Source organism: Vigna radiata, chromosome 2 (genome assembly GCF_000741045.1).
Source record: "Vigna radiata var. radiata cultivar VC1973A chromosome 2, Vradiata_ver6, whole genome shotgun sequence".
Lineage (NCBI taxonomy): Eukaryota > Viridiplantae > Streptophyta > Magnoliopsida > Fabales > Fabaceae > Vigna > Vigna radiata.
Genome location: NC_028352.1, coordinates 207,876 through 234,583, shown reverse-complemented (window position 1 = coordinate 234,583; position 26,708 = coordinate 207,876). Strand labels below are relative to the sequence as shown.

Genomic DNA, 26,708 nt, shown 5'->3' with positions numbered 1-26,708 from the left:
AATCCTTTTGTCTCTACAAAATTGCTTCCTACTTTCTACGGCATTAATGAACACTTGGCCTTCATCATTGTTTCAACTATCAATCCTCCTTTCATCTTCTAGTACTAATAAAAGAACCTTATTCACATCAGGAATGGGCCTCATCATTAAAATTTGAGTTCTAACAACATCAAATGCACCATTTAGCCCACGCCAGCAAGGAATTTCATAATGCATTCTCATTTATAAATTTGTGGCGAATTTTTTATATTTTAGAATATGCAATTCAGATTAAAACAGGATTAAATTATCTTTCAGATCGTATCATCTGAATATAATTATATTTCAAGTTATATAATCTAAAATATAAAAATTATATATTTTAGAATGAAAAATAAAAAATACATTCTTAATTGTATATTTTAAAATATAAAATTTATACTTTGAAATTTTAAGAATATAAAAATTTATAATGATGCAGGAAAAAAAAAATATGGAGGTGCAAGAAGAAGCTGCCCAAAATCCCATTAGTGATAGCTAGCCTTACACAAATCATAGAGCATACACAATCTAGATGAGGTCTGAAAAGTATAACCGATGGAGACATGAGGGTTTAACGTTGGATCTTATTGTGGAAAACCCACTGGTAAAAGAGGATTTCACTACCATTATTACCTGAACTTGATGTTCCTTGTGCCATGGTTAGTGAATTCTACAAAGCTCTTGAAATTCAAGAGCTCTGACACCATAATATGAAAAAAGTCATAAGGAATAGATGCAATTCTCAAACAAAGGACATCACCCACATGGATAAGAAGAATGAGAATAACCAAAATTTAGAAGAAAAATAAATAAATTTTCAAACCAGTATCTGTTTGCTTGTTTCGGTCCATAAAGGACTTAACATGGAGTTTTGAACACCAAAAATGAGAGTAGGCACTCTGTTCAACAAGTGAACCTAAATGACATCAGCAAAAGGGTCCCATCATTGAAATTTGAGTTCTAACAACATAAAATTCATCACTCGGCACATTGAGTAAGGAGTTTCATAATGCAATCTTCTTTGATGAAAAAGTTTTTTGTTGGTGCTAGCTACACAAATACACTTCGCATAACATACACAAACTGGAAGAGACCTGAAATTATCTATTTCACCTCGTCATTTCTATAAAGTAATGAGTAACAAAATTTTGACCTTGTTTTAAGGACATCAATTCCTCCTGTAACTTAAGCACTCTAACTCAATCTGCTTGTGAAAAACAATTACTCGACAATTTCAATACTACAAGAACAACGCCGATATAGATTATGTTTGTGAAATAGTGGGTTCAACTAAATTGAGAATCCAAGAGAACACCATCAAAGGTTGTTTGATTGAACACATGAGGCATGGCAAAGATCCATTGATGAACTTAAACATATGGTCATAGAAGGATTTTCACCTAGATGGATGTAATAAACACTAAGTGGGTCTAATGTTGGATCTTTTGTGTGGAAACCTCACTAGTGGAAGATTTTCATTGCCATTATTGCCTGAACTCGATGTTCCTCATGCCATAGGAAGTGAAATCTACAAAGCTCTTGAAATTCAAGACCTCTAATACTACATGTAAATGTGTGACAAGGCTGGTAGTGGAGAATTATCACATTACAGCTAAGCCTCTGGTTTCTTCTTCAGCCATTCAATTGGTTATAAACAAAATAGATGGATCAAATATATAGGCGTTGATTATTGAACATAAAAAAAAAAAAACATTAAATAACAACTAATTTTAGACACTAAAATAATTAATTAGTATATTGACTAAACTATATTTTATTTTATAAACTAAAAACTATTGATATCTAAAACTGTTTCTATAAATAAAAGATTATAATTAGTTTCTAAATTAGAGTATAAATTAATCTCTAACATCAACTATCAATCTTTTAAAAATCAATTTAAATTTTAATTTAAATTAATTATACTTTTTTATTTATAGATATCAATAAGTTTTTGTGTTTATAAAATGCTATTTAAGTTAATTAATTATTTTTTATCTTTTAAATTGATTACTATTTAATGATTTTATTGTAGTCACGGCTACATGTCCAAAATATACCTCACATCTAGCAAGTTTGTTGAATGGTTGTTAATAGGTAGCTCAATTGTCAAGTCGGGTTTGAACCTCTGATTTAGAGGAAAGCAATAATAGCATGTTGGCTACACCTCATAATCTAATAAACTCCAAGTAAGACTTAATAGAAGGCCACAAATGTGCCAAGTTTTGGCGTACCATGTCTAACGAGGTGAAAGCCAAGGCCCATCTTCATGCTGTCCAAATATAAGAACCTTAAACACTAGAATATTGATTATCCTGATTTCAGTTCTACATATATGACCATATTTAAAGGCACCAAGTTCGGCCTTTTTCCACCAACTACACAAACAATGAAATGAAAATTTTCCACAACTTCCTTTCCCGAAAAATCACTCCAAGTTGGGATTAGGGTTAGTACGTAACAATGGATCTCATTATTAAAAAGTAATGATCCTAAAGTGAAAAAGGTAGAAATATTTTCAATTCTTACATCTGATGTATACTATAAACGGGTTCATTCTTTATTAGCCTACTTGAGAAGGGTAAAAAGTACCCATTAATTGCCCGGCACCAAAGAACAAGCTAATAGGAACTTGATCAATCATACAGCAACTTTATTAGTTCAACACCTAAACAACCTATTTTGGGTTGAGAAATCTCACCAAATTGCTCATTCTTTCTTAAAGATCATCAGGTTAATTGCCATCTGATATAGGCAACTGCACAAATCTGAGGTTGAATCACAAGCAAACTAGCAGGTAATTTCCACAACAATTTCAAATATTTTGTCTAAAACTCATACGTCATTCATAGGTATAGAACAGTTACCAATCATGCTCATAATAAATGTTGAAGATAGAGAGATAGCTTGCATAAAAGCTCCATATACCATAATCCTAAAAAGGTTCTTTTAAGGTCTTGAACTTCCCATAAAACCATGAACACACAAAAAGTTGCAAACAAAGAAAGCGAACTAAAAAGAAAAGAGTATAACTTCTCCTAGTAGCACACTTCCAATACTAGTACTGAACCGTCAGCATAATAAAGCATAATAAAGATACTACTATGTCATAATTAAACAAGCAGAAGACCCAGTTCTTAAAACTCCTCAGTCTACCATAATTTCATGGAAGATTGAGAGGACATGATGATGAAGAATCATTTTTATCATCCACTTCTTGCTCAGTCATTTTGTTTATTTTATCTCTTTTATCCATTTTATCATCAGGCGATTGTGTTTCATCATCACCTTTCTTTCTCTTTCTATTGCACATTACTTCTGGATCTTGCTCCTCATTACCGGTGTCCTCAAGCTCATCAACATCAGATCCTTCAGGTAGATCGTTCAACTCCTTAGCAGAATTTTGGTTCCCTGAATCAGTATTGTCATCTAATCCATCTGCTTCATCTCCAATTGACTCCAGCGATTTTTCAATTTCTGCAACATTGGCTTTCAGTGACTCAATCGCATCCTTCAAATCTACATTAACCTGTCACACAAGCCCACCACCACACAAGACGAATTTATAAACCATGTGTTAAGCTGTGTTCTTCGAACTGAGACTAAAGAATAACATAATGGTAATTTATATACCAGAAATGACACGTACCTGAATGTGCTGAAGATAGTCAGAAATGTCAATAGGGCAAGAAGGACATTGTATCACAATTTTTTGGGACCGAAGCGTTCTCCCGCCCCTGCTTCTCTCCTTCACCAAAGCCTGACCAGCAAATTTACCTTCCAAACAGGACTTGCAGAAGTTATGAGCACACGGTGTTGTCACCGGTGAAACCATAACCTCCGTGCATATCATGCACGAGAACCCTGAACGTACAAGAAAAATGGTAAGATAAAAAAGTATTAATGGAAATCACGAAGAGAATGTTGACCATTTAATTGGAAGGTCCAGTGTCAATCGTTGTGAAACATTTTATTAAAGTACCCATGTGCAATCTTTTCTTGAGCATCTCAAGTTGGAACTTCGTCGTTTCCCTAGTTGACCTTGCCCTTAGTCCCTCTACGTGTTCCTCACTTTGCACCTTTCGTTTGCTGGGAGGTGGTGGTTTCTTCCACTTCCAAAGAGAATCTTCTTCCTAAATAAGTCATCTACCAGTTAAAACTAAATATATTTCAAAATTCTAATTTATATTTTAGAAAATATATCTTGTATAGATGGTTGAAAAGAAATGAAAATACAAATATATGAAAAAGTAAAATGAAGTCCTCAATAATCACGCACATCAAAATCCCAAGACGGAGATTCAGTCCTTTCAAATGTGACGGTGGCCTTTTTCAGTTCACGAATGACCGGTAAGGGTCTGGGCCTATCTCCACGATCATCACTGCGTTTCCAGTTGAGAAATTTAGTAAGAGTGAAGATAGCAAGAGCCGTTTTAGCGTCAAATGTGCTACAGAATGGAAGAGTGCATACCTTGTCCAGGGGGCTGGTTCATTGTCACACCTAACGAATAGATACCGGCAAACTTTGAAACCCTGGTTATGGAAATGACATCAGATAAGCTGCATGTATTGAAAAAATAGGCAAACAAAATATAGCATAAAATTGCGCATATCCACCTGCAATCCAGCTATCTGCCAACACTTTTCAATTCTATAAATTCCATCGTAGCGCACGCCAGTCTCGGGGGCATATGAAGATCGCTTTTCTTTGTGAGATCTGCTTATTATAGGTAATGTGTAAAGATGGTACAGTGCGAATTATAAAAGTTCCAAAAATATTGATTTAATCAAAGCTCTCGTGTTTTATTGAGCAAGCCAAATATATTGATTCTATGTATTATAGTAACAGTAATAATAACACAGATCCAACCCAAATTGCGGTGGATAAAACCCAATTATGAGTCATGTCGACCAGTTAGTTCATAAATAGTCATGAACATAGAATTATGGTCCCAAACTTTGCAAATGTAGAAATAAATCTAGTACAATACGATATTTACGTGTTCAATAAGTAAGAAGTCGCAGATAGAATTAATTTTCAAATTGAACCAGAATCAAAAATTCAGAACGCAGTTTGGGCATATAATCCAAAAGAAGAAGCAAAGGATTTAAGTGTTTAGTATTTGTAAAGCATATCGTACCCTATGATCCCATCCCTCGGTGAGGTATATGTATAAATAAGAGTGTGAAAGAATAGAATCTAGTAGAGTAATTTGTGACCTGACAACTCGAACCGGATAACCCTTAAGACAGCTAACTTGAAGTGCAAGGTTGTACTTCTCAAACTGCTGGTCAAAAGAGTGACTCTTGTTGGTGCGTTTGTTGCCGCTAAGATCCTTACCGCCGCTGCAATGCAATGCCAAGAGTGAAAAAAAACATGAACAGGAATTGAGTGAGTTGTAGAGAAACTTTAGTTGTTATACCTTCCAGTGTAGAGAAACCACTCTCCATGGTCTTCGTCATCCACATAACCACCAGAAAGGACAACGGATTGTGCACCTCGATCTGACTGACCAGCAATACCACCCACAGGGACGAAGTGAGCACCCCATTGTCTGCATTCCAGTCTGTCTCTCCAACTCTCACCCACCAGCAGACCCTGATTCCTCATGGGGTCCTGTTCTGCAGTGATTGGGCCAAAATGATCAGTAGGAACGGTCACAAATATTTTTCCACTGGCCGCATTGGCACGGCCATTCCTCTGAGCACGTTCTGTGGTAAAGGGCTCATCGGGTCTGTCTTGATTGTGCCAAAAATGGTTGACAGTCCTATCTCCTCCACGACCATTAGGGTTAGAATTGGTCCTGGCCATGCGAATTGCAAACACCAATGCAGAATTGATCCGGGGCTGGCTTGTCATCTTTGCCGGAACAAGCTGGCGGCATTGTACACATTTCTTGTTTCCTTGTCGAAGCCATTTCTGGAAACATTTCAGACAGAAACTGTGCCCACAAGGAGTCTGGGGACGGTTAAATTAAACTCAGTCAGTCATATTAAATATATAGAAGCAATATTAATATAATAATAATAATATATCTCAACAGATAATTATTTTTTTATGTATGATTTATTTATTCCCCAAAATATATGATTGGCTGTTTATATATAAACATATTATTATTCAATCAATTAAATAATTAAGAGAAAGTGGTAGGGCCAAATTTTGGGCCAACAAATTAACCCTGGTGAGTGAACTAAAGGGGAGTGATTGGCCTTTCAAGTTTAAAAAAAAGTGAATGATGTGATGAAAAAAATAAATTAAAGGAGAGAAGAAGAAGAAAGGGCACACAAACCGTGACGGGCCTCTCCGGTAAATTGAGGCAGATGGAGCATTTGATAGATCGAGAGAGCATATCCCAAACATTTGTAGATTTAGTCTGGTTCTCTTCTTCTTCATCATCATCATCATCCTCGTCTTGTGCAGGAGCTTTTCCAGTCATGAGTTGTTGGCGTTTCTTGGCTTTTTGAGATTGGGTGAGAGAATCATCATTTTCAATGGTAAGCATTGCAGTGACGAGGTCATTGCGAAGGGGAGCAGGGAGAGGTGAAGAGTGAGGATCGATATCGGAGCAGTCGGGACAGGACCAGTTAGCGGTGGCTGCAAGGGTGGCTGGAGGGGAGGATAGGCATGGAAGGTGCCAAGGAGTGTTGCAGGTGACGCATAGCAGCCTCTCTTCCTCTCCGGGCACGGCCTTACACTGCATGCAGGCGCCCTCACTGTCACACGGAAGCTGCACAGTCATTCTTCCTCTTTTGTTTTCTTGTGTGTTTTGTTTGTTTGGTCTGCTTGATGGTTTTCTTTATAGAGAGGAGTGAGAAACAAGAAGAGGGAGTGGTTTTGAATTGAATATAATATGATATTGTGTGCGGAGTTTAGGTTCTTCTTTCCTTCCCTCTTGCTAATTATCGTATTACCCTTTTCTCTTCCAAAATTACCCTTTTTCCTTCCCCCACTCAAACCTCAATCTTTATCTTTTAACACTTGACTCATTTTAAGATATATATACTTTCACAACATTTCTTTTTACAATATTTAAATGTTATTTAAAATTTCTTCTAAATCAATAATAATAATAATTAAAAATTACTACCATAGATCAGTCATAAAATGATACATAAATAATATTCAAATATTATCAAAAAAATATTATCTAAGTATCATTATCTTATTTGTTATCAACAAATTTATTTAATATTATCAAGAGTAGACTAATATCCAACTATGATTTCAGAAAACAATTTTCCTTCTTTGGTAAATTCTCTTTTTTCTTATAAACTAAATTAAATATAAGAAGAAAATATCTCAATTCAATGAACATGAAGTTTGTTTACACAACTTTTTACAAAAGGTAACAAATTCATTGAACATGTAATAATAAATAAGTTGATCTAGTATTTATATACATGAAAAAAAATGGTTTATTTTAAAAAGAATGAAAGGTAAGAAGGTTAATGTGGTCCATTTTAACTCTAATATTTGATGCATAAATAATATGTTAGAGTATCTGTTTTATATAAATACAAACTAATTTCTCTTATCTTGATATTTGGATGATATTCTTAATTAAATTTGTTAAAATAATAATCTATATAGTTAATTTAATAAAATAAAAAATATTAATAATTATATATTTATAATTTTAAAGTTCAAGTCTTTTGAAAATATAAAATGATTTTAAACTTAACTGAAAAAAAAAACGAATAAGTGAGTGACTTTTGGGTGGACATTTGTTTAAAATAAACACACATAATGTTGTGTATGTGTGGCAGAAATTTAAGAATTTAAATCATTGTGGACTATGCGGGCCAAATGCGGATTAACTCATGTTGGTCCATGTGATTGTATGTTATGTGAGGCAAACCTAAACGATCATCAAAATCAAACTGAAATATCCAGTTCGTTTCACAACTTTATATGTCCCTCTGAACTGAAGCACATAACATATTTCGCATTATCATTACCAACAACACGTCGAAAAATAAAAGTATAAAAATTAAGTCAACCTAGTATTTTTATACAAGAGAAAAAAAATTGTTGATTTATTAAAAAAAAAGTAATGTGGTCCGTTTTAACTTTCGTATGTCAGAGTGTCTTGTTTTACAAACTACTTTTTCTGTCTCGTCTCGTGTGATATTTGACTCATAATCTTAATTAAATCAGTAAAAATAATAATTTATATGGTCAATTTCTTAAAATAAGTAATATTCATAATTATATAATTTATAAATTTAAAATTTAAGCTTATTAAAATATAAATCACTTCAAAGTGGACTGAAAAAAAAAAACAAATAAAAGAATTTTTTTTAGGTGAACTTAAAAATAAATACGAATGAGAAAGTTGTTTAAAATAATGTGTATCAGTATGAAACAAGTCTAAACACATCAATATATATATATATATATATATATATATATATATATATATATATATATATATATATATATATATATATATATATATAACAAATTTTCTTCTAGAGCAAAAAAAGTAAAATTTATTTACACAATTATTGGTTTCCTACAAACATGTGAATATCTAAATTCATATTTGAATAAGTTCAGACTTGTTTACATGTTTGTCAATTTCCTGGCGTTTTCTTTTTCATATACCTTCTTTACAATCCCAATGTAATATACTTTGAAGTAGCTTTTGTAGATTATCCATAAATTTGTGTGACTTTATCTCAGTTCAACGTATCACTTATAATTTATAGTTAATTCACTTAACATAATAGTAATTTATATTAATTTAATTTCAAACATATTGATCGAGTTCAACGTAAATAATAATGTTTTTAAGAAATAATCAAAATTTATTCATAAAAACCATTGTTTTTGTTTTATTTCACTACAGTTTTATTCTTACATAACTTTTTATAATAAAAATCTTATATGGATCTCCTCATTGACAGCTGATATAGTTACTAGTTATTATTAATATCACAATAATATATACTCTGAACTTTATTCTTATTTATGCTTTGTAAAATCTCAAATTATTGTGTTTACTTAACGTTTTTCTCTATCCACATTTACTTTGACATTTCTCATCATTTACTAATTTTAAATATTTAATATTTATATTTAAGACATATTTTAATAATTTAAAAAGACATAATAAAAAGAATATGAATATATATAATTTTAAAAAATATTTATTTAGTTCACCATAAATAGAATATTAAATGAAAAATTTATTTAATTAATACACCATCAATAGTATTAAATATTAGTAAATAAATAACATTTAATACTATTTATTTAATACATTTAATGCATTAAAAACATTAAATATTTATCATAAAGTCATCTGTTTTTGTTCAGTTTATCTAGCATTTAATGTATTACAAACAATAAATATCTATCATAAAGTTAAGTATAAGAAGGGGTAGAATGATGCAGTAAAAAAGTTTTGAAAACAAGAAATTAAAATGGTTATTTTTTATATTTATACTAGATGATTGTTTTGTTCTCTTTGTACATTTTCATTGATATTATTTATCTAACTTTAAAGACTTAATTAGATTATTTATTTTAATTTTTATATATATATATATATATATATATATATTACTTAATTAAATAAAAATTATAAAGATTGTAATAAATCAAAACTTGAATATAAGAACTAAAATACTACCTAAGATAATTTGAAGCATGAGTTAAGTGTTTTACAGATAAATATATTAGTTTTAGCAATAATACTTTAGATCAATTTTTATTTTTTTTAATTTCATTTAAGAATGTTTTAAATAAGTGAGTTTTAAACCTAAAATTTGAGATGATAATAAGTGAGAACAGTTTCATTACTCTATTCTTATTTTTGGAAAACATATTTATCCAAATCTTTACATCCAAAAGTCAATGATTATCATTTTTTTTTCATCTTTACCGAGTAATAAATATATAGTAACTCTTTCTTATTGTCTCAATTTAATTAATTATTTTTTATAAAATATTTAAAAAATTATGATAAAAGAAATATAATATTATGAAAATATTCAATATTAAAAGTATTATATTTTTATTTTTTCAATGTCAAATATTTATTAATATATTATAATAATACATATTTCAAATTAAAACATCAAATAAAATTTTATGTGAAGCAAAACATTTATTAAATTTATAAATGTTAATAAATCTAGTTGATAAAATTTAAAAATATTTTAAAAAATATAAAAAACAAAAAAAATATACAAATAAAATATATTTTTAAAATTTCTATTTATTTTAATTTTTTAAATTATAATGAAATCTCTTTTTTTATACACTAATAAAAATTATAATATCAAAATTATACAAAGAAAAAATTTAAACTAATAATAATTATAATTTAATATATATTCTTAACTTTGTGAACTTCACTATATATTAGATAATAAAAAAATTGACGAAAATTAAATTATTATATTACAATAAATAAAATTTATTTATATAATTATAATGATAACATACATGTATGATAATAAGTTAAAAAGTAAAATTAATTATATTAAAAAAACATTAAGATAGTATTCTATTATAATATATTCATAATATATTTGTCTCTGTATATATTTTGAAAAGACATCACTCTTCAGATCAATGATCATGTTCTCTGTATTAACAACTTTTATATAGATTCTGATTTGTTAATGATTTTTTTTTTTTACAATAAATTATATATCATTATTTTATTAATTTGAATTTAATAAACTTCCATATTCTTTCTTTCATGTAGAGAACTCAAAAATAAACTTTTACCATTCTCTTTGTAATTGTCACTTCTAACTTCACAAATTATCAAAATAATTGGCTCCAATAATTGTTTTAACTCTGAAATATTATCCAAACATACTTTCGATCGTAAAACCAAATAATATTTGTAACTAAATTTTTGTTATAAACTATAAGGGAATAGTTAATCCAATTAGTTTCATCAGTGATCCAATAATTAATAAGAAGTCATTGTAGGATGATTAGATGAAAGTGAGTATTTTTTTCAGTCACCCATATTCTGATTTAAAAAGTTTAACATTAAAAGACTTCTCTATCAATGTCTTGGAAAAAATCACCAACAATTTAAAATTTTACTCAGACCATGCTTCTTACAGTATTTTGATTAAGTGACATGTAACCTAAATGTTATTCTTAATCATTCTTAGATCCAAAGTAATGAAAAAAATATGTTCCATGAAAATGATCATGACTGTGAAGGTGTTTAATGTCAAGTTTCTAATAAGGTCAATCAAAATATATAATTTTATTATTTTATTCAAATTATTACATGGCTCAAAATAATTTTTGTAATTAATATTCCTCACCACAACATATTTTCCAATACGATATCATCATTTTGCATGCATCCTTCACAAGTTCTATCTTCTTTATTTGTATGTAACTTCTCTTGTGTTGCTCCTACAATTCAAACTGCGTAATATACTTTGAAGTTTCTGATAAATTATCCACTAAACTTAAAGTTGATAGATGAAAAAGCAGAAAAAAAAAGGAAAGAGAATCGAGAAGATATTATCTCTCTCCTCTCTGTTCGGGTGTTAACCCTCTTCCCTTTCCGCAGGAGGGACATGTCCTGAGCCCAAATCCTTGGCAATCAAAACATCTGCACATTTAAATCGAGAAGATGAATATTGTAGAATTGAATCAGGTTTAATGTTAGATTCTAAGAACCCAACTTACTTCCATCGTTCAAACATATTTCCGTTCTTTTTGTTCTTTCCAGTGCCCTGCCTTTGCCAATTAGGTATCAGATCCATGTATCCACTATTCAATACAATTCAAAACACAAACGCACCTTACATCCCGGACATTCAACAGCTCCCTTACCTCCACAGCTTTTACAGCTTTTCTGTAACTGCACAACACCATATCAAATCATATCAGAATTCCATTCACTCAAACTAATTTCATTTCACGTCAGGTAAAATAAGAGACTCACCCAGTTAAGTGATTTAGAAGCAGAAACAACCACACTCGTTCGTCTTTCGGCTATGATTCGATGAGGCGCCGGTGGAGACGCCAGCGGAGGCGCCAACGGAGGCGCCAGCCCTTTCCTGCAAATACCAACGCCCTGCCATAGCCCCACCACCGTCTCCATTTCTCTCTCCCAACTCAACGACACCTCAATGATATTATAATAACCATATCTCTCTATCTCTAGTTATACACGTGTACTATTTCTATCCACCTCCCACTCCATTATTTATTATTACTCCCTATATACTCTAAATCCAATTTCCTTATTTTATTCATCAATTATTATCGACCAATCAATTTCTAACATACAAAAATATACAACATATTCTCATCACGATAATTATTATATTATTATTCATATTTTTATTTCTTAAAATAAAACTAATATACAGTATTACCTCCATAGAGTAACAAGAATATTGTTTTTTTTTTAATTCAAATCAAATCACCAAATTAAAAGTATATTTTGTCACTTCTATTTCCATTTCAATAAAACTTAGAAGTGTCAGTTAATTATACTTTTGATGTCTGTCACGAATACAAACATAATCCGAATTGAAGTAACTCATTTTTACCTCAACCTTTAAAACCCTTGATAAAAACCCGTTCCAACTTTGGAAGATGATTAACAGGAAATAGTGAATCTGATTAACTGTCATCTTAAATCAATAAATCAATCAGAAATTGAAATTAGATAGATTCTAATATGAAAACCACAAGTGTTTTTACTTGGAAATGCAGGAAGCACTCGTTCAGATTGGGCGGCAGATCCAGAGAAGAAACTAAAAATGACTAAGAAAATGAGTGCCGAGATTTTCAGGCACTTCATCTATCTTACATTTATTTCTCCAATGGCAATACCCAAATGTAATGAAGTTAAAAGTGAAAAAAGAGTGATATTACTGATAGTAACCCATTACAGAAACATCTTTCCTTTTTCTCTTTTACAGTGTATCAGCACATAAAATCTTCCAATTATGAACGTGCGGCCTCAGTCACTAAAACACAATTCCCAAGTAAGAGGTGAGTCAAAGATTGTTTAAGCACCTAAGTCTTACTTAGCCAAAATATCTTAGGCTACTTAGTTTACCAATTTCAAAAAAGGATTACTTTTGAATTCAAAAGACGAAGTCACATAGGCAAAGATGAAATTAAAGACACCTAGACACCTACTCGAACTCTAGTATAACAAGGCTTACAATTTAATCTCTTGTAGCCAAATCATTCCTAAAAGAAAACGCAAATTAAAAACAAAGTGGAAATCCTAAGGTGAGCCATGTAGCTTTGGTTTCAAGACACACTGTCTACTCCAATTTTAAGTCTTTTTAACACAAAAAGGTTGCCAAGAGATGACAGAACACCAAGGATTCTTCCAAGACACTTGGTTTAGAGTGGACTTTTAAAAAATGAATTAAGAAAACAGATTTACAAGTTCAGAAACAAAAGAAAATTAAGACACTCTCTCTAGGTTTTTGGTATGTGCACTCAAACAACCACTTTGCTCTTGATTTGTGGGCTCCATTTTCCACTCAACTAGCAGCTCTTCCTCTCGGCGTCAAAGCCTACTCTGTTTGCCTCACAGAATTTTGACACTCTGCTGTATTTACTGGCTGTTCAAGTACTTGGATCGTGACATACCAACTCTCCACCTTTTAAAAATGCTGCCACTAGCTATAGTACACCTTCCAGGGTCAATTCTGCACCAATATGACACACCAAAACCAACATATCCACAGAATAAAAGTAATGAAAAGTTGTAATTAAAAGGAAAGCTAAATCAGAACTTGAGATGATTATGACCAAGACAGGATTGCAGAGTTAATATGCTCATTTGCCGAGTTCAAAATGTCCAAAAAAATTTACTGATTAATGAAACAGTGCTTATCACATACAGTTCCATAGTTTTTTTATTTTTTTATGAACTAAGCAATTGAGTCAAGATGCATCCGAGACTGCACTTGTCCAGTCACTTCAGTTTTCTTTTCACTACTGGTATTGATGCAGTATTGGACTTAAAACCAGATTCAATTTCACTGGACAGCTTAAACCAAAAAAATTTAATGATGCAATGTGAAGTGTCAGTTTTACTTTGAAATGTATTCTGCATAATTAGAAATTCAGCAATTATTAAAACTGGAACTCTCTCTCTCACAGCTCTTGGTGTTTGCACTCAGCTAGCAAAATTCTCTCGGCTTGTAGGCACTCTACTCACACTCACTTGGCAGTTTTTCCCTCACACAGAAACTGTTTAGGCTGTGAAAGCACTTGGTTCAAGAGTGTCTTCCAAGCCTCCACCTCCTAGACTGCTACCACTAGTTACGGTAAGCTTTCTAGACACAATTCTGCACCAAAACAGATTAGCAGCATCACAATTCCAGAAGAAAACAAACACAATGAAAAACTGACTGAATAGAGTATACGTGACTGAGACAAAACCAAGACATCCAAGAATACAAGCAAACAACAAGGGTAATGAAAGAAGCTGGCACTCAAATTGAAAGCCTGATGAATAATTCTAGATTAGATTAAGAAAACAACGAAAAGGAAGGGAGTTAAAACTGGCAGAAGCAAATTATGAAACTGCAGTGGCTGATTCTCGGTAATTTTAATTTTAACTGGTTAAAATGCATAAAAACAGTGATATATAACACTTAACCAGCAAACATAAGTTGAATTCAGCAACTGATTAACATTTAAATATTGTTACTGCACATTTCCGGTCTTGGTTTTCAATTGGACTTTTCTGTTTTACTCTTTTATTTTTATTTTCAACTGTTGTTATTTATGCAGTGTTGATTTTTTAAGTCCAAAAGGGTACTCGGCTAGAAAAATAACTAATCATAACCAGGAAAAGACAACAAATACTGAATGCTTTATCAAGGAGATCGTCATCTCTCTTGGCTAGAACAAGTACTATGCTAGAGTGTTTCAAGAACGAAAGTTTGATAATGTCGGTCTTGTATTGTAATTAGAAACCGATATTTAAGAAAATAATACACAAAATGCTCTTTTGGTGTATATTTCATTTCCACACAAGTAAAGATGTCAGAAAACCGTGAATCAAAGCAATATTGCTAACTAAAACTGAGTTTTCATTAATTCTTTACAATATCAAGTTATGTTACATATTGATTGCAGCCAGAAATATAATTTTGTACAACTCTCAACTCAACACATTAGTGACCAAAATTTTGACGAACAATACTTTGCACCCTAACAAGTCAAACAAATTCTGATTTTCCCTTCGATCAATTGGGTGGGGAAATTGGATTGGCAACCTTTGCTAATATCAAGAAGTTATGTTTCAGATTGGTTGCAGTCTAAAATATACTTTTGTACGACTCTCAACTCAACACATTTGTACTTATGTTGACAACTTTTGCTCTTACTGACCAAAATTTTTACAGCAAATACTTTGCATCCCCCAACAGATTAAGCAAATTCTGTTTGCTCCTTTGGTTGATTAGGTGGTGAAATTGGATTAGCAACCCTTGCTAATAGCTTTCACACACCATTAGTTGAATTCTTACATTCAAATGTCAAAGGATAAGAAAATTAATCATGAAATGGAATTAATCAGAATCAAATACAGAATAAAAAAGGGCAAAAATATTTCAACAGCTTTATTCTTGAATTTTATTGTTTACATCAAAGAAAAGAAGTTTCACTACTTTGTTTGTATGAGGAAAATGGGCTTGCCGACTTATCGATATTAAAAGGAATCTACAGGAGAATGGGTTTAGCAAACACAGATAAAGACAAGCATACTGTTTCTCAAGAATACACTGTCTCCTACAAGGGGAAGAAATGAACAAAGTACCAGCAGACTACATCACGGAAACCAATTCTTACTGTTGCTGTTATACAATGCAAACTTATGATATGACCAGAGGGAGCAGAGAACAATGGACGTGACCTCCTTCATAACGCCTTTTATCATCAAAGTCCCTTACCAATGCCAGTCAACTGGTTCACAATATCTTTTTCTCCAGATTCTATTAGGACATCGATTGCACCATCTTTGTACGGAGGTTGCAGCGGAACTGATTTTTTAAGCATTATCTTGGCCAGCTTTGTGGCCTCCGTCAGGTGGCTTCTTTGACAAAGGCCAAATAAAAGAATAGAATAAATACTAGAGTCAATCGCAGACAAACATCCCTTGTTTTCAATTGTTTCAAGCAAGTAGAATCCATCCAATACCTGGTCCTTAATACAGAGCTCCTTTAGCAAAAGGCTAGATGCCAAAGTATCAGGTCTGACATCACCAGAAAGGATTTCCATGAAGAGCTTCATTGCTTCGTCCAGCTTTTTAATCCTTATCAATGAAATCACAAGTGAACTGCAACAATCACCATAAGAAACACCATGTTCCACCACAAACTTATCAATCAACTTGTAAGCTTCTCCCACACGACCCTCAACACAAAGGCTATCAACGAAAGTAAAAACAGTAACATGATTTGCATGGCACCCCGAAGCTTTCATTCTATCCAGAATATCCAATGCTTCCGTCCACTGACCTCTCTTACAGAAACTTTGAATCACAGATGTATAAGTAACAACATTTGGACGACAATCCCCACCTTTCTCCATTTCATCCAACAACTCCAATGCCATTTTCATAGATCCAGACCTACACAAGCCATCTAAAATGGCTGATAAAATGACCAAATTGGTTGAACATCTATGTTCTCTCATAACCTTAAGCAAAGAATAAGCATGCTCTGGGCGACCCGCATCACATAATCCCTCCACTATTGCCATGTACGTAATAAGATCAGGGTAAAGACCGTTCAAACTCATCTCCCCGATCAACTTCTCCGCCGTTTCAATGTCGCCATTTTTGCAACATAGCCTAATAACCACATTATACATCACAGTGTCAGCACCGATGTTGAAACTCTGCTCTATCTTCCTCAACACCCACAATGCCACGTCAGCTAGTTGGGCTTCTTTGCACAGTTTCAGAACCTCCCTGAACATGTTGACATTGACTAAACACCCTTCGGCCTCATAAGACAGAACGACATCACGAATAATTTGGGGATTTTGCTGAATTCCATACAACTTGCAAGCTTTGCTGTACGTGTGAGCACTGTGCCTGTAGCCAGATTGAAATCCAGCCCAAACGAAAAATCTGACGCCCAATAGAGGTTGCTTGGGATGACAGGAATTGAGGACTTCAATGACACATTTAGAATCGAGTTTAGGCTTAACCTTGGACAATGAGTTCTCAACACTCCCATTGCTTTGGTGGAGATGGGTACAGAGGGTATCGGCCATGCCCATTCGGTGGGTGGAGAAAGGAAGGGTTTTGAGTGCGTGGCAGCGCATGAAAAGCCGAAACTTTACCAATTGGGGCATAGTGTTAGTGGATGAGAAAGAAAAAAAGGCAGAACAACGAAGGTTGCGTGAAACAAAAAAGGGTATGATGGATTTGATTACCAGTGCCTGTGTATGTGAGAACGAGACTCCATCAGCCAAGAAATGGAGTTGAGTTGGTTCCTTCTTCTCACACCGCTACCAAATCCAATGGTTTTTTCAAACATCCTCTGGATAAAAATCAAAAGATACTAAATATTTATTGTTTAGTTTGACAAAAGTCTATAATTTTTTATTTATGTAAACAATTTAAAGTTTGATAAAGTATATATTATTTAGATAGTTTTTAGAAACTTTAATTAAAAAAATTATAATTAGATTTTAGTGGACCAGGAATTCTAAAAAATATAGTTGACACTTATAAATTTATATATATATAATTTATGCGTTTCGATATTTTGACACCACATTTTTAACATCATTTTAACACTCTCAAGTGTACGTCACGGTATTGGCTGTTATATTTAAAAAAAAATAATTGGAAATCTAACGTTACAATTGATGAAGAAATTGGAATTTTAGGTTTCCATTTTTACCCTTATCCCTGTTTCATCATATTTACTCGTTCCCTTTGCTTTGCTCTTATTTCTCCATCTTCGTTCTCACCATCGTCGCCCCTTCCTCCCTGTCGGCCTTGGATCTCGTTTTCAACATCTTATGTCCGCAGTCTCTGACGGTTCTGTTGCATCAGTTGGTTGTTGGTTGTGTGTGTCTTCGGTGCAAAATGGATGCTTCCACTCACCACGGTCCTTCGACGAGCAAGGTAAGTATGTTGTTCCATTCGTCCATTTTGTTTTTCGGTATTTCGTGGTTCATTCCTTTGTTCGTCCATTTTGTTCTTTGCGTTTTCGTTATTCGTTTTTCGTTCATTCAACGACTAAGGTAAATTTGTTCTTCGTAGTCCGTTTGTCGAAGGGAAAAATGGGCTATTGAAACGAAAACTCAAAGAGAGTGTCATGTGTACCATGGAACATCAACAAAATCTAGTTGCAGAACTTAAAATGGAGGTTTTTCTGTTGGAGCAAGAGGTTGCTTATGAGAAAGCTAGACGAAGAAGACCAGAGGACGGTGGACAGAGTGTGCCACGTGAAGAACCTTCCATCTCCCCGAGAGGCATGTCCACTGATCCAACTCCAATGAAGACTTTTGTGAGGATGGGGTCACGAAAGCGTTTCAAGAGCAGAGCTCTTAGGACTCCTTTTACTGGATCTCTTAGAATAAAAAATGTGTGACATTAATATATGTTTGTTGGGTGATTGTAATGTAAAATTAGTCTCAGTGTTACTGTTGATAGATGTTTTGTTATTTCAATTGTAAAGACTATTATTGTGGACATATAATGTTATGTTACAATTGAATTAATGTTGTTGGCATTGCGAATTAATGATACCATTGAATTGTTAAATATTAAAGTTTACATATATTTTTAGTGTTGATGGATTTAATGGACAAAAGAAACAATGCATGTGGACATAGGAAACATTTTGTGTTGATTAGGCAAACTTGGTTCAGTAAGAAGGCATTGGTCCCCTGTGTTATAAAAATTTACCCCTTCAGTTGAACTTTTTGTACAAATTCTCCATTTCACTCGCGTAAACGTTTACAGTGACTTGTAAACGATTACAGTGACCTGTAAACGATTACCAGGACCTTTTTTGAACTGCAAGTCAAACCACTCCACTTAAGTTGCTCAAATCATTAACATGGCTCAATTCCTTGATCCTTGGGTGGCCAAACATGACCTCCAACACTCTCAACTCAGTTTACCAACCATTTTCCTCAACATGCATTGGAAGTCATGGGAAAGAATGACAGATATAATACTTGGTCCCCTGTGTTATAAAAACTGGCCCCTTCAGTTGAACTTTCTGTACAAATTCACCATTTCACTCGCGTAAACGTTTACAGTGACCTGTAAACGATTACCAGGGCCTTTTTTGAACTACAAGTCAAACCACTCCACTTAGGTTGCTCAAATCACTAACATGACTCAATTCCTTGATCCTTGGGTGGCCAAACATCACCTAAACCACTCTCAACTCTATTAACAACCATTTTCCTCAACATGCATTGGAAGTCATGGGAAAAAAATGACAGATATAGTACTTGGTCCCCTGTGTTATAAAAAGTGGTTCCTTGTGTTGGACTTTCTATACAAATTGTCCATTTCATTCGCGTAAACGTTTACATTGCTCTGTAAACGATTACTGTGGCCTTTTTTCAACCACAAGTCTAAACACTCCACTTAGGTTGGTCAAAGCACTGTCATGGATGAATTCCTTGATCCTTGGGTGGCCAAACATCACCTAAACCACTCTCAACTCTATTACCAACCATTTTCCTCAACATGCATTGGAAGTCATGGGAAAAAATGACAGATATAGTAGTTGGTCCCTTGTGTTGGACTTTCTGTACAAATTGTCCATTTCACTCGCGTAAACGTTTATAGTGGGCTGTAAACGATTACCAGGGCCTTTTTTCAACCACAAGTCTAAACACTCCACTTAGGTTGGTCAAAGCACTGTCATGGTTGAATTCCTTGATCCTTGGCTGGCCAAACATCACCTAAACCACTCTCAACTCTATTACCAACCATTTTCCTCAACATGCATAGTCATGGGAAAAAATGACAAATATAGTACTTGGTCCCCTGTGTTATAAAAAGTGGTCCCTTGTGTTGGACTTTTTGTACAAATTCTCCATTTCACTCGCGTAAACGTTTACAGTGGGCTATAAACGATTACCAGAAACAAGTGAACTAAAAAATGCACTGGTAAACGTTTACAGGAGGTGTGTAAACGTTTACGCGCACAAAAATGGAGATTTGTACAGAAAGTTGTACTGCAGGAGCCAGTTTTTTGTACATAGGGGACCACTATGTGAATTGTCAAATTTTTTGCAAAGTTTGAAGTGTTTTGTCTTGTTTTTGTTGTTTAGGTGTTTCTTGGGTTTGATGAATCGCGTTTGGGCACCCAAACTTGCATATTGGAAGCAGTCATTCACTTCAATTGTTGCTCTAAATACATATAAAACTTTTGCACATCTATTCAATCTTACAACAACTCATATAGAGCTAGCGCTTCCAATATTCTAATGTTCTTGATGTGAAAGATTCAATCCTTTACATAATTCTTTCTAATTTCACGCAGCCTCCTCCTAAAACAAAATATATTTTTCTTTAGATATAATTAACAACATCATGAAATATTGCTAACAATGAAATTGGTACTTACATTCGTATACTTTGACATGCTCTTGTCGTTATATCTAGTTTAGAATTTTTTACAAGAATTATTGATCTTTAACTTTTGGAGATGCCTTTCTCAACCAATTAGTGGCAAGTGTTTTTCTTTGTGTATAGCATGCTTCAATTTAATGCTATGTCCAGAGTTACTTCACACATTATTTGATGTAAGACGCTGCACTTCTTCGTCTTTTCTTCAATCTTCTCCATAATTGCATACATAATTCCACAACCCAATAATACTTTTTTCTATATTATTATATAAGCGACTTTCTCGCATCCTAAATTTTTCTAACAAATTACGTTAATAAAATGTAATGATATTTAAATTAATATAATGATATTGGATATTGATTTTATAATTTAGAAACAATTTCTGGTAAAATTAAATTACAATTTTTTACTTGTTCATTATGTTTAAAAGCTTTATTATTTGATAAATTTGAAAGTGCTTACCATTTTGTTGAATATTAATTTTTTTTTCAACTTATATACTTTAAATTGATTTGTAAAGTGATATTTATATTTTATTCTAAATTGATCTCTCTAATTAATGTGAAATTTCCAACCGTTTTAAAACACAACTTATATTTGTCATATTTCCTATTAGTCTCCCTATCTACATTTGATATTTTTACTTTTTTTTTCTCTCCCATGAACTAAAAGAAGAAGAATCCTCTTTCAAGATTAGAAATGTAGGACGATTCCAGTTTGTTTTATTTTCTATTTAAATTCCCTTGCAATTTGATAAAGATTATGCTAACACGATGGTTAGTAGCTAGGAAATTAACATGGATATTTTTCATGAAATGATATGTGCAGAGAAGAACTCAAGAATTTGCAAAGTTTTAATCTACATTATATAAAAGTGCAATATTATTTCATTATCCAAAACATCCAAACGGATATAATACAAGCAAACGCACTAGTCTATGAGAAGGAAAATGCTTGCTCAATGGCCGATGCCAGCAGCTACTTCCATCTCTTATTTATGTCCCAAGTGAAACTTGCATCTGAAAGGTACCTGTCAATAATACGAACAAGGATCATGATAAGCATCAAGAACTCTCAGAAAACCAAATGAAATTGAGATGGGTTTGGAAAGCTATGGTGATCACCAATATTTAACTGATTCATGTGGCTAGAATTTGAACACCACAGGCTGCAGGAGCATGCTTCCCATCCTTAAACACTAGATTTCCTCTCACATAAGTGTCCAAAACTTTTCCGTATAACCTACTTCCCATGTAAGCAGACAGTTCCTGAATACCAAACAGTCATTGCTTCAAATATGGGATTTCACAAAAACAGCCAAATATATTTTCTTCATAACATGAAAAATCATGCAACACTAACAGAATGTCTTAATAACGTGGTAAACACTCAATGTTCATGCAACAGAGAAAAGCCTTGTTTTTCTTTTTTGTTAATGGTTTCTTCTAAAAGAAAAGGAATCAGCAAAATAAATAGATAAATGATATGATCTGGGGTGAGTAACTTTTTTTATTGTAGTGGGAAGAACAACTTGGTTCCTCTGGCATCTATGAGTAAGAAAAAGAAAGTCATAGACAAAATGAGTTTGATAACATGGTAAAGAATAATTAAGACATACGTAATGTTTAATGAAAACAGGATAATTGTCGTCCAGGTCGAGCTCCTGCTCTGGTTGCCAAACTACAATATCTGCATGGTTTCCAACTTCAATAGTCCCCTAAAAAAATGGAAATTTAGTCAGATTTGAACAGACATTATTTTGTATACGTTGACTTGAAAATTGTACAAGTAAATGTTCAAGTGTCTCATCACGAAGCATTCTCAAAAAATATTTCGGTGACCAAATCATAGAGAATGAAGAGAATAAAGCTGTAATTATTGGATATACTATACTAAGTCAGAGGCAAAGAAGAAAACACCTTTGATTCTATCCCAGCAGGTGCTGCAGGTCTCTTGCTCCACAATAACGACAACTGTTCTATAGTTAGTCCATATTTCTTCCCGTACAACCACGTCACCGGAAGATTAAACTACAAGTCTCCCACTAGAACACCAGTCAGTCTTTAGGCCAATTACAGCATGCATTACAATATAAATAAAAAGTTAAATTCAGATTGCCCTTCCCACTAAAACACTGAATTATGTCATTATATTATTGGAAATACTCATTCATATTATTCAACTGTTTAATAAGTAGATAAGAACCAACCTCAAGCATGAAAGCAAGATTCAATCTAATACTTGGCTATGCATTCATTCAAAGATCAACTTGTAGATTGATAATTGATTTCAAATAGGTTCATATTGTAGCATTGCAGTAGGAAAAATGGTCTAACAAGAAAAATCACTAACCTGCAAAGATGATATGCCCCCCAAGCCTTCAAGAAGTCACCCTCCTCAAGAAGCTTGAGTTCAGGCACAGTTGGTGAATGATCAGTTGTTAACAGGTCAATGTGTCCCTCCTGAAATGCAGAGTAAAACAAACAAACAAACAAAAAAAAATGATAAGATCATAAATGATTAAAGTGAGACAATACTAGGTATTTATGGAGAGGAAGCATACCAATACAGCCTCCCATAGTTTGTCTTTGTTTTGTGCATCACAAATGGGTGGGGAACACTTAAAACGAGTATCTCCATTTGGTATCTCTTTAGAGGTGAAAGCCAGGTAGTGAGGACAAGTCTCAACGCTTATGCTATCACCTCGACTTTTTGCTTCCTGTACATTATAAATGTATAATATTAGCAATCCAGTCAATTGGTATACTCCATATTTAATTTTAACCAAGCAACTCAATGATCAGAGTACCTTAATCAGATCTAAGGAAGTACTTGAATATGGGCTCCTTCTAAAGAACCACCAATTCGAGTGTCCTTTGAAACACCTACAAGTTGTCTAATGGCTGCCTCCTCCCTGGAAAAGTTAAAAAGAGTTTTAATAATTTTTTTCTGAAAACTTAGTGACAATTAAAGATGAATGATATTTTTCTCATCCAAGATTCTAAGTGCACTGTATCATGCAAAAGCACAGCGGAAGGATATTTCATATTGCTAGGTTCTCTAAAGGTTTAAACCTTTTTTTGGTCCCTAGTTTATAAGTGGATGTTCAGTTTAGTCCCCGTTTTTTAAAATGTAAATCTTTAGTTCCTAAGTTATAAAAAATATATCAAATGAGTCATTTTTTGACTTGAAATACTGTTTTTTGTTGTTTCTTAACAATTGCTACATCTTTAGATTGCTCTGATTTGTTTCTTAATAATAACAACACTTTAGATTGCTCTTTGTACTTTGACCATGAACATCAAAAAATGACTCATTTGATACATTTTTTATAACTTAGTAACTAAAGGTTTACATTTTTAAAAGCAGGGACTAAACTGAACATTCACTCATAACTTAGGGACCAAAAAGAGGTTTAAACCTTCTCTAAAACTATTTAGAAACATCTTGAGTTATGTAATTTACAATTCTCTAGAGCAAGGATACTTTCATCTCCTCAACACCCTCAATCACAGATTTTACCCATATCGTGGCCCAGATTCTACACTATTTGGGGCTCCACACTTTGGCTTCTCACACAGGGAGCTCAATACCAACTCAAGCGAAAGCCTTCAATGAACTAATTCAGCTATGAAAACTTAAGATAAATTTAAGCACTAATATGACCGATTTCATATTTTGACATGACAGAACGAACAAACAAGAGGAATCATTTATCCAAAATACTTTGTCTTAATGTAATGTTTATTTATTCTGAAAACAAAAAACTTACCGTGTCTTACCATGAAGGTGGTCTGGTGTTGAGATATGTCAAATAATCATGTGGATCACGGTTGTCATCATGCTCCGAATCATTGCCATCATCTTGTACAAGCTCAGAATGCACAACTATAGGTCTTTCATGATTGACGACAGATATCAATCCAGACATACTTAATTGTTCATACATGTCTAATTTTCTTCAACTTCATTATATTCATCGTTTAGCACGCTTCCTTGATCAGATACCTACAATATAACATAATAGTTAGTTGGTTATATATTTAAAAAAAAAATCATACAAATAAATTTAGTAATTATTACCGATGGTTGAAATGCTGCAAACTTTGAAGGCAATTGACCTTGATAATTTTGCAACATGAATGCTATCATTTCTTTCATATCATTGACTTGTGATATCAATGAAGATTTTAACAAATGAAAGTATTAAAAAAAAATGATACCTAACAAGTTAATCATAAAAGAAACAAACCAAGTAATTGATAAAATATTTATTAACCTGAGTTTGTAATTCATCATTAGAAGGGGCAGCTNAAGATGATCCAATATCAGAACGAGCTTTGACTCCAAAAACTTTAGATGGGCAAGAACCCAAACCTAGACCGCGAGCGCGTCCACAATGCTCTTCTCCTAAAGCATGAGCCAATGAATCTGAACTGGATATTTCTTTTGATTGAGATGTTGTGGATTCACATGCTTCAATTTTTTCCTACAAGCATATGGAGATTATTAAGCATTTAGTTTGATATTCTAATACTCCTTCACACCATTAAGTCAATGTCTCTTCTGAAAAACACAAATTTTACTTCACCTTCTCAGTTTTAAATCTAACATATCAGAATAAGAGAGAAGTTTACAAGATTGAGCAAATATNCAAATGTATGAAAATAATCTGCAATACTAATCAATTTGGCATTATACATAAACCATTTTGCTCTAATAAAAATTTTTATAGTCAAAGCTTTCAAAACCAATTTCAGCCACTGAAAAAATATACTTCACGACATATTTAAATGGTAGCTATACCATAATTAGGCTTAGATAACTTACACCAACTTTCCTTGCCTCNTCACTGACAAAAGCTCCATTGGTCTTCTTATGGGTAGCTATCCACAATTCTCCTCTACTAACTTTGCGTCCACATTCTCTTTCCTATGAAAATGAACAAATGCATATTAAGTATGTCATAAATATAATGAGAAATAGAAAACTGAAGAACAATATCACTTCACCATTTCTTTCCTCTTTCTTGCAATGCTCTTCGACCCCGTGTGAGCAAGAGTTTGCTTTGTCCTATTGTCCTATTGCGCTTATTTTTTAGGCACATCTCCTAATATTGTCAATAAAAAAGTTAACAGATTATATCATAATTTTAAGAAAAGAAATTTAGGTTTTACGTTTGTTCTCTCATCAAGTCGGTAGTCAACAAACGAAGCCCAATGATCTTTATCTACTCCTTCTGGAGCCATGGCAATCAATTCATCTCTTGTACGAGTGCCATCATCTCTTTCTTGCCACAATTCTTGCCGATAATCTCTCTATTTATGATTAAGCACTTTCAAGATGTAATTTATTTGAATATCGAATATATGAAATGATATTCAAATAAATTACTCAAATAAATTACATCTTGAAAGTGCTTAATCATAAATGGAGAGATTATCAGCAAGAATTGTGGCAAGAAAGAGATGATGGCACTCGTACTAGAGATGAATTGATTGTCATGGCTCCAGAAGGAGTAGATAAAGATCATTGGGCTTCGTTTGTTGACTACCGACTTGATGAGAGAACACAGGTAAAACCTAAATTTCTTTTCTTAAAATTATGATATAATTTGTTAACTTTTTTGTTGACAATATTAGAAGATGTGCCTAAAAAATAAGCGCAATAGGACAAAGCAAACTATTGCTCACAGGGGGTCGAAGAGCATTGCAAGAAAGAGGAAAGAAATGGTGAAGTGATATTGTTCTTCAGTTTTCTATTTCTCATTATATTTATGACATACTTAATATGCATTTGTTCATTTTCATAGGAAAGAGAATGTGGACGCAAAGTTAGTAGAGGAGAATTGTGGATAGCTACCCATAAGAAGACCAATGGAGCTTTTGTCAGTGANGAGGCAAGGAAAGTTGGTGTAAGTTATCTAAGCCTAATTATGGTATAGCTACCATTTAAATATGTCGTGAAGTATATTTTTTCAGTGGCTGAAATTGGTTTTGAAAGCTTTGACTATAAAAATTTTTATTAGAGCAAAATGGTTTATGTATAATGCCAAATTGATTAGTATTGCAGATTATTTTCATACATTTG

The 26,708-nt window shown here is 32.9% G+C and overlaps 3 protein-coding genes and 1 pseudogene across 6 annotated transcripts; all 4 read right to left on the bottom strand.

Moving 5' to 3' along the window:
- Positions 1–2,905: 2,905 nt before the first annotated feature.
- Positions 2,906–6,904, bottom strand: LOC106776997 (E3 ubiquitin-protein ligase ORTHRUS 2). Its single transcript, XM_014664493.2, has 9 exons — positions 6,315–6,904; positions 5,445–5,980; positions 5,242–5,367; positions 4,639–4,738; positions 4,493–4,554; positions 4,301–4,403; positions 4,004–4,154; positions 3,671–3,885; positions 2,906–3,550 (listed from the first exon to the last, which is right to left on the bottom strand). The coding sequence occupies exons 1-9, from the start codon at positions 6,762–6,764 to the stop codon at positions 3,185–3,187; spliced, it is 2,109 nt and encodes a 702-aa protein (XP_014519979.1). The 5' UTR covers positions 6,765–6,904; the 3' UTR covers positions 2,906–3,184.
- A 4,344-nt stretch (positions 6,905–11,248) lies between these two features.
- LOC106755811 lies at positions 11,249–12,219 on the bottom strand. Of its 2 annotated transcripts, none has more exons than XM_014638025.1 (4): positions 11,961–12,196; positions 11,817–11,876; positions 11,702–11,748; positions 11,249–11,624 (listed from the first exon to the last, which is right to left on the bottom strand). In XM_014638025.1, the coding sequence occupies exons 1-4, from the start codon at positions 12,117–12,119 to the stop codon at positions 11,534–11,536; spliced, it is 357 nt and encodes a 118-aa protein (XP_014493511.1). In that variant the 5' UTR covers positions 12,120–12,196; the 3' UTR covers positions 11,249–11,533. The 2 variants fall into 2 exon arrangements, with proteins under 2 accessions (XP_014493511.1, XP_022643056.1); XM_022787335.1 differs by having other exon boundaries at positions 11,540–11,624; positions 11,702–11,752; positions 11,849–11,876; positions 11,961–12,219.
- Positions 12,220–12,769: 550 nt separating this feature from the next.
- On the bottom strand, positions 12,770–17,565 carry LOC106777214 (pentatricopeptide repeat-containing protein At5g47360-like). Of its 3 annotated transcripts, none has more exons than XM_014664779.2 (2): positions 17,444–17,565; positions 12,770–17,344 (listed from the first exon to the last, which is right to left on the bottom strand). In XM_014664779.2, the coding sequence occupies exon 2, from the start codon at positions 17,330–17,332 to the stop codon at positions 15,938–15,940; it is 1,395 nt and encodes a 464-aa protein (XP_014520265.1). In that variant the 5' UTR covers positions 17,333–17,344; positions 17,444–17,565; the 3' UTR covers positions 12,770–15,937. The 3 variants fall into 3 exon arrangements, with proteins under 3 accessions (XP_014520265.1, XP_022632496.1, XP_022632503.1); XM_022776775.1 differs by having other exon boundaries at positions 12,778–13,695; positions 14,217–17,561; XM_022776782.1 differs by having other exon boundaries at positions 15,971–16,091; positions 16,199–17,562.
- A 3,896-nt stretch (positions 17,566–21,461) lies between these two features.
- On the bottom strand, positions 21,462–26,702 carry LOC106756567 (annotated as a pseudogene).
- Between the last annotated feature and the right edge of the window lie 6 nt (positions 26,703–26,708).

Excerpts from the sequence above, each read along its gene's own strand:
- LOC106755811 (XM_014638025.1), bottom strand. The coding sequence starts at position 12,119 with ATGGAGACGGTGGTGGGGCTATGGCAGGGCGTTGGTATTTGCAGGAAA. Across the intron at positions 11,749-11,816 it reads TTGAATGTCCGGGATGTAAG|GGCACTGGAAAGAACAAAAA; the intron begins GTGCGTTTGTGT and ends TGGCAAAGGCAG. Across the intron at positions 11,625-11,701 it reads AATATGTTTGAACGATGGAA|ATGTTTTGATTGCCAAGGAT; the intron begins GTAAGTTGGGTT and ends TTAAATGTGCAG.
- LOC106777214 (XM_022776775.1), bottom strand. The coding sequence starts at position 17,362 with ATGCCCCAATTGGTAAAGTTTCGGCTTTTCATGCGCTGCCACGCACTC.
- LOC106776997 (XM_014664493.2), bottom strand. The coding sequence starts at position 6,764 with ATGACTGTGCAGCTTCCGTGTGACAGTGAGGGCGCCTGCATGCAGTGT. Across the intron at positions 4,404-4,492 it reads GAACCAGCCCCCTGGACAAG|TGATGATCGTGGAGATAGGC; the intron begins GTATGCACTCTT and ends CTGGAAACGCAG. Across the intron at positions 3,886-4,003 it reads CAAGAAAAGATTGCACATGG|GGTTCTCGTGCATGATATGC; the intron begins GTACTTTAATAA and ends TTGTACGTTCAG.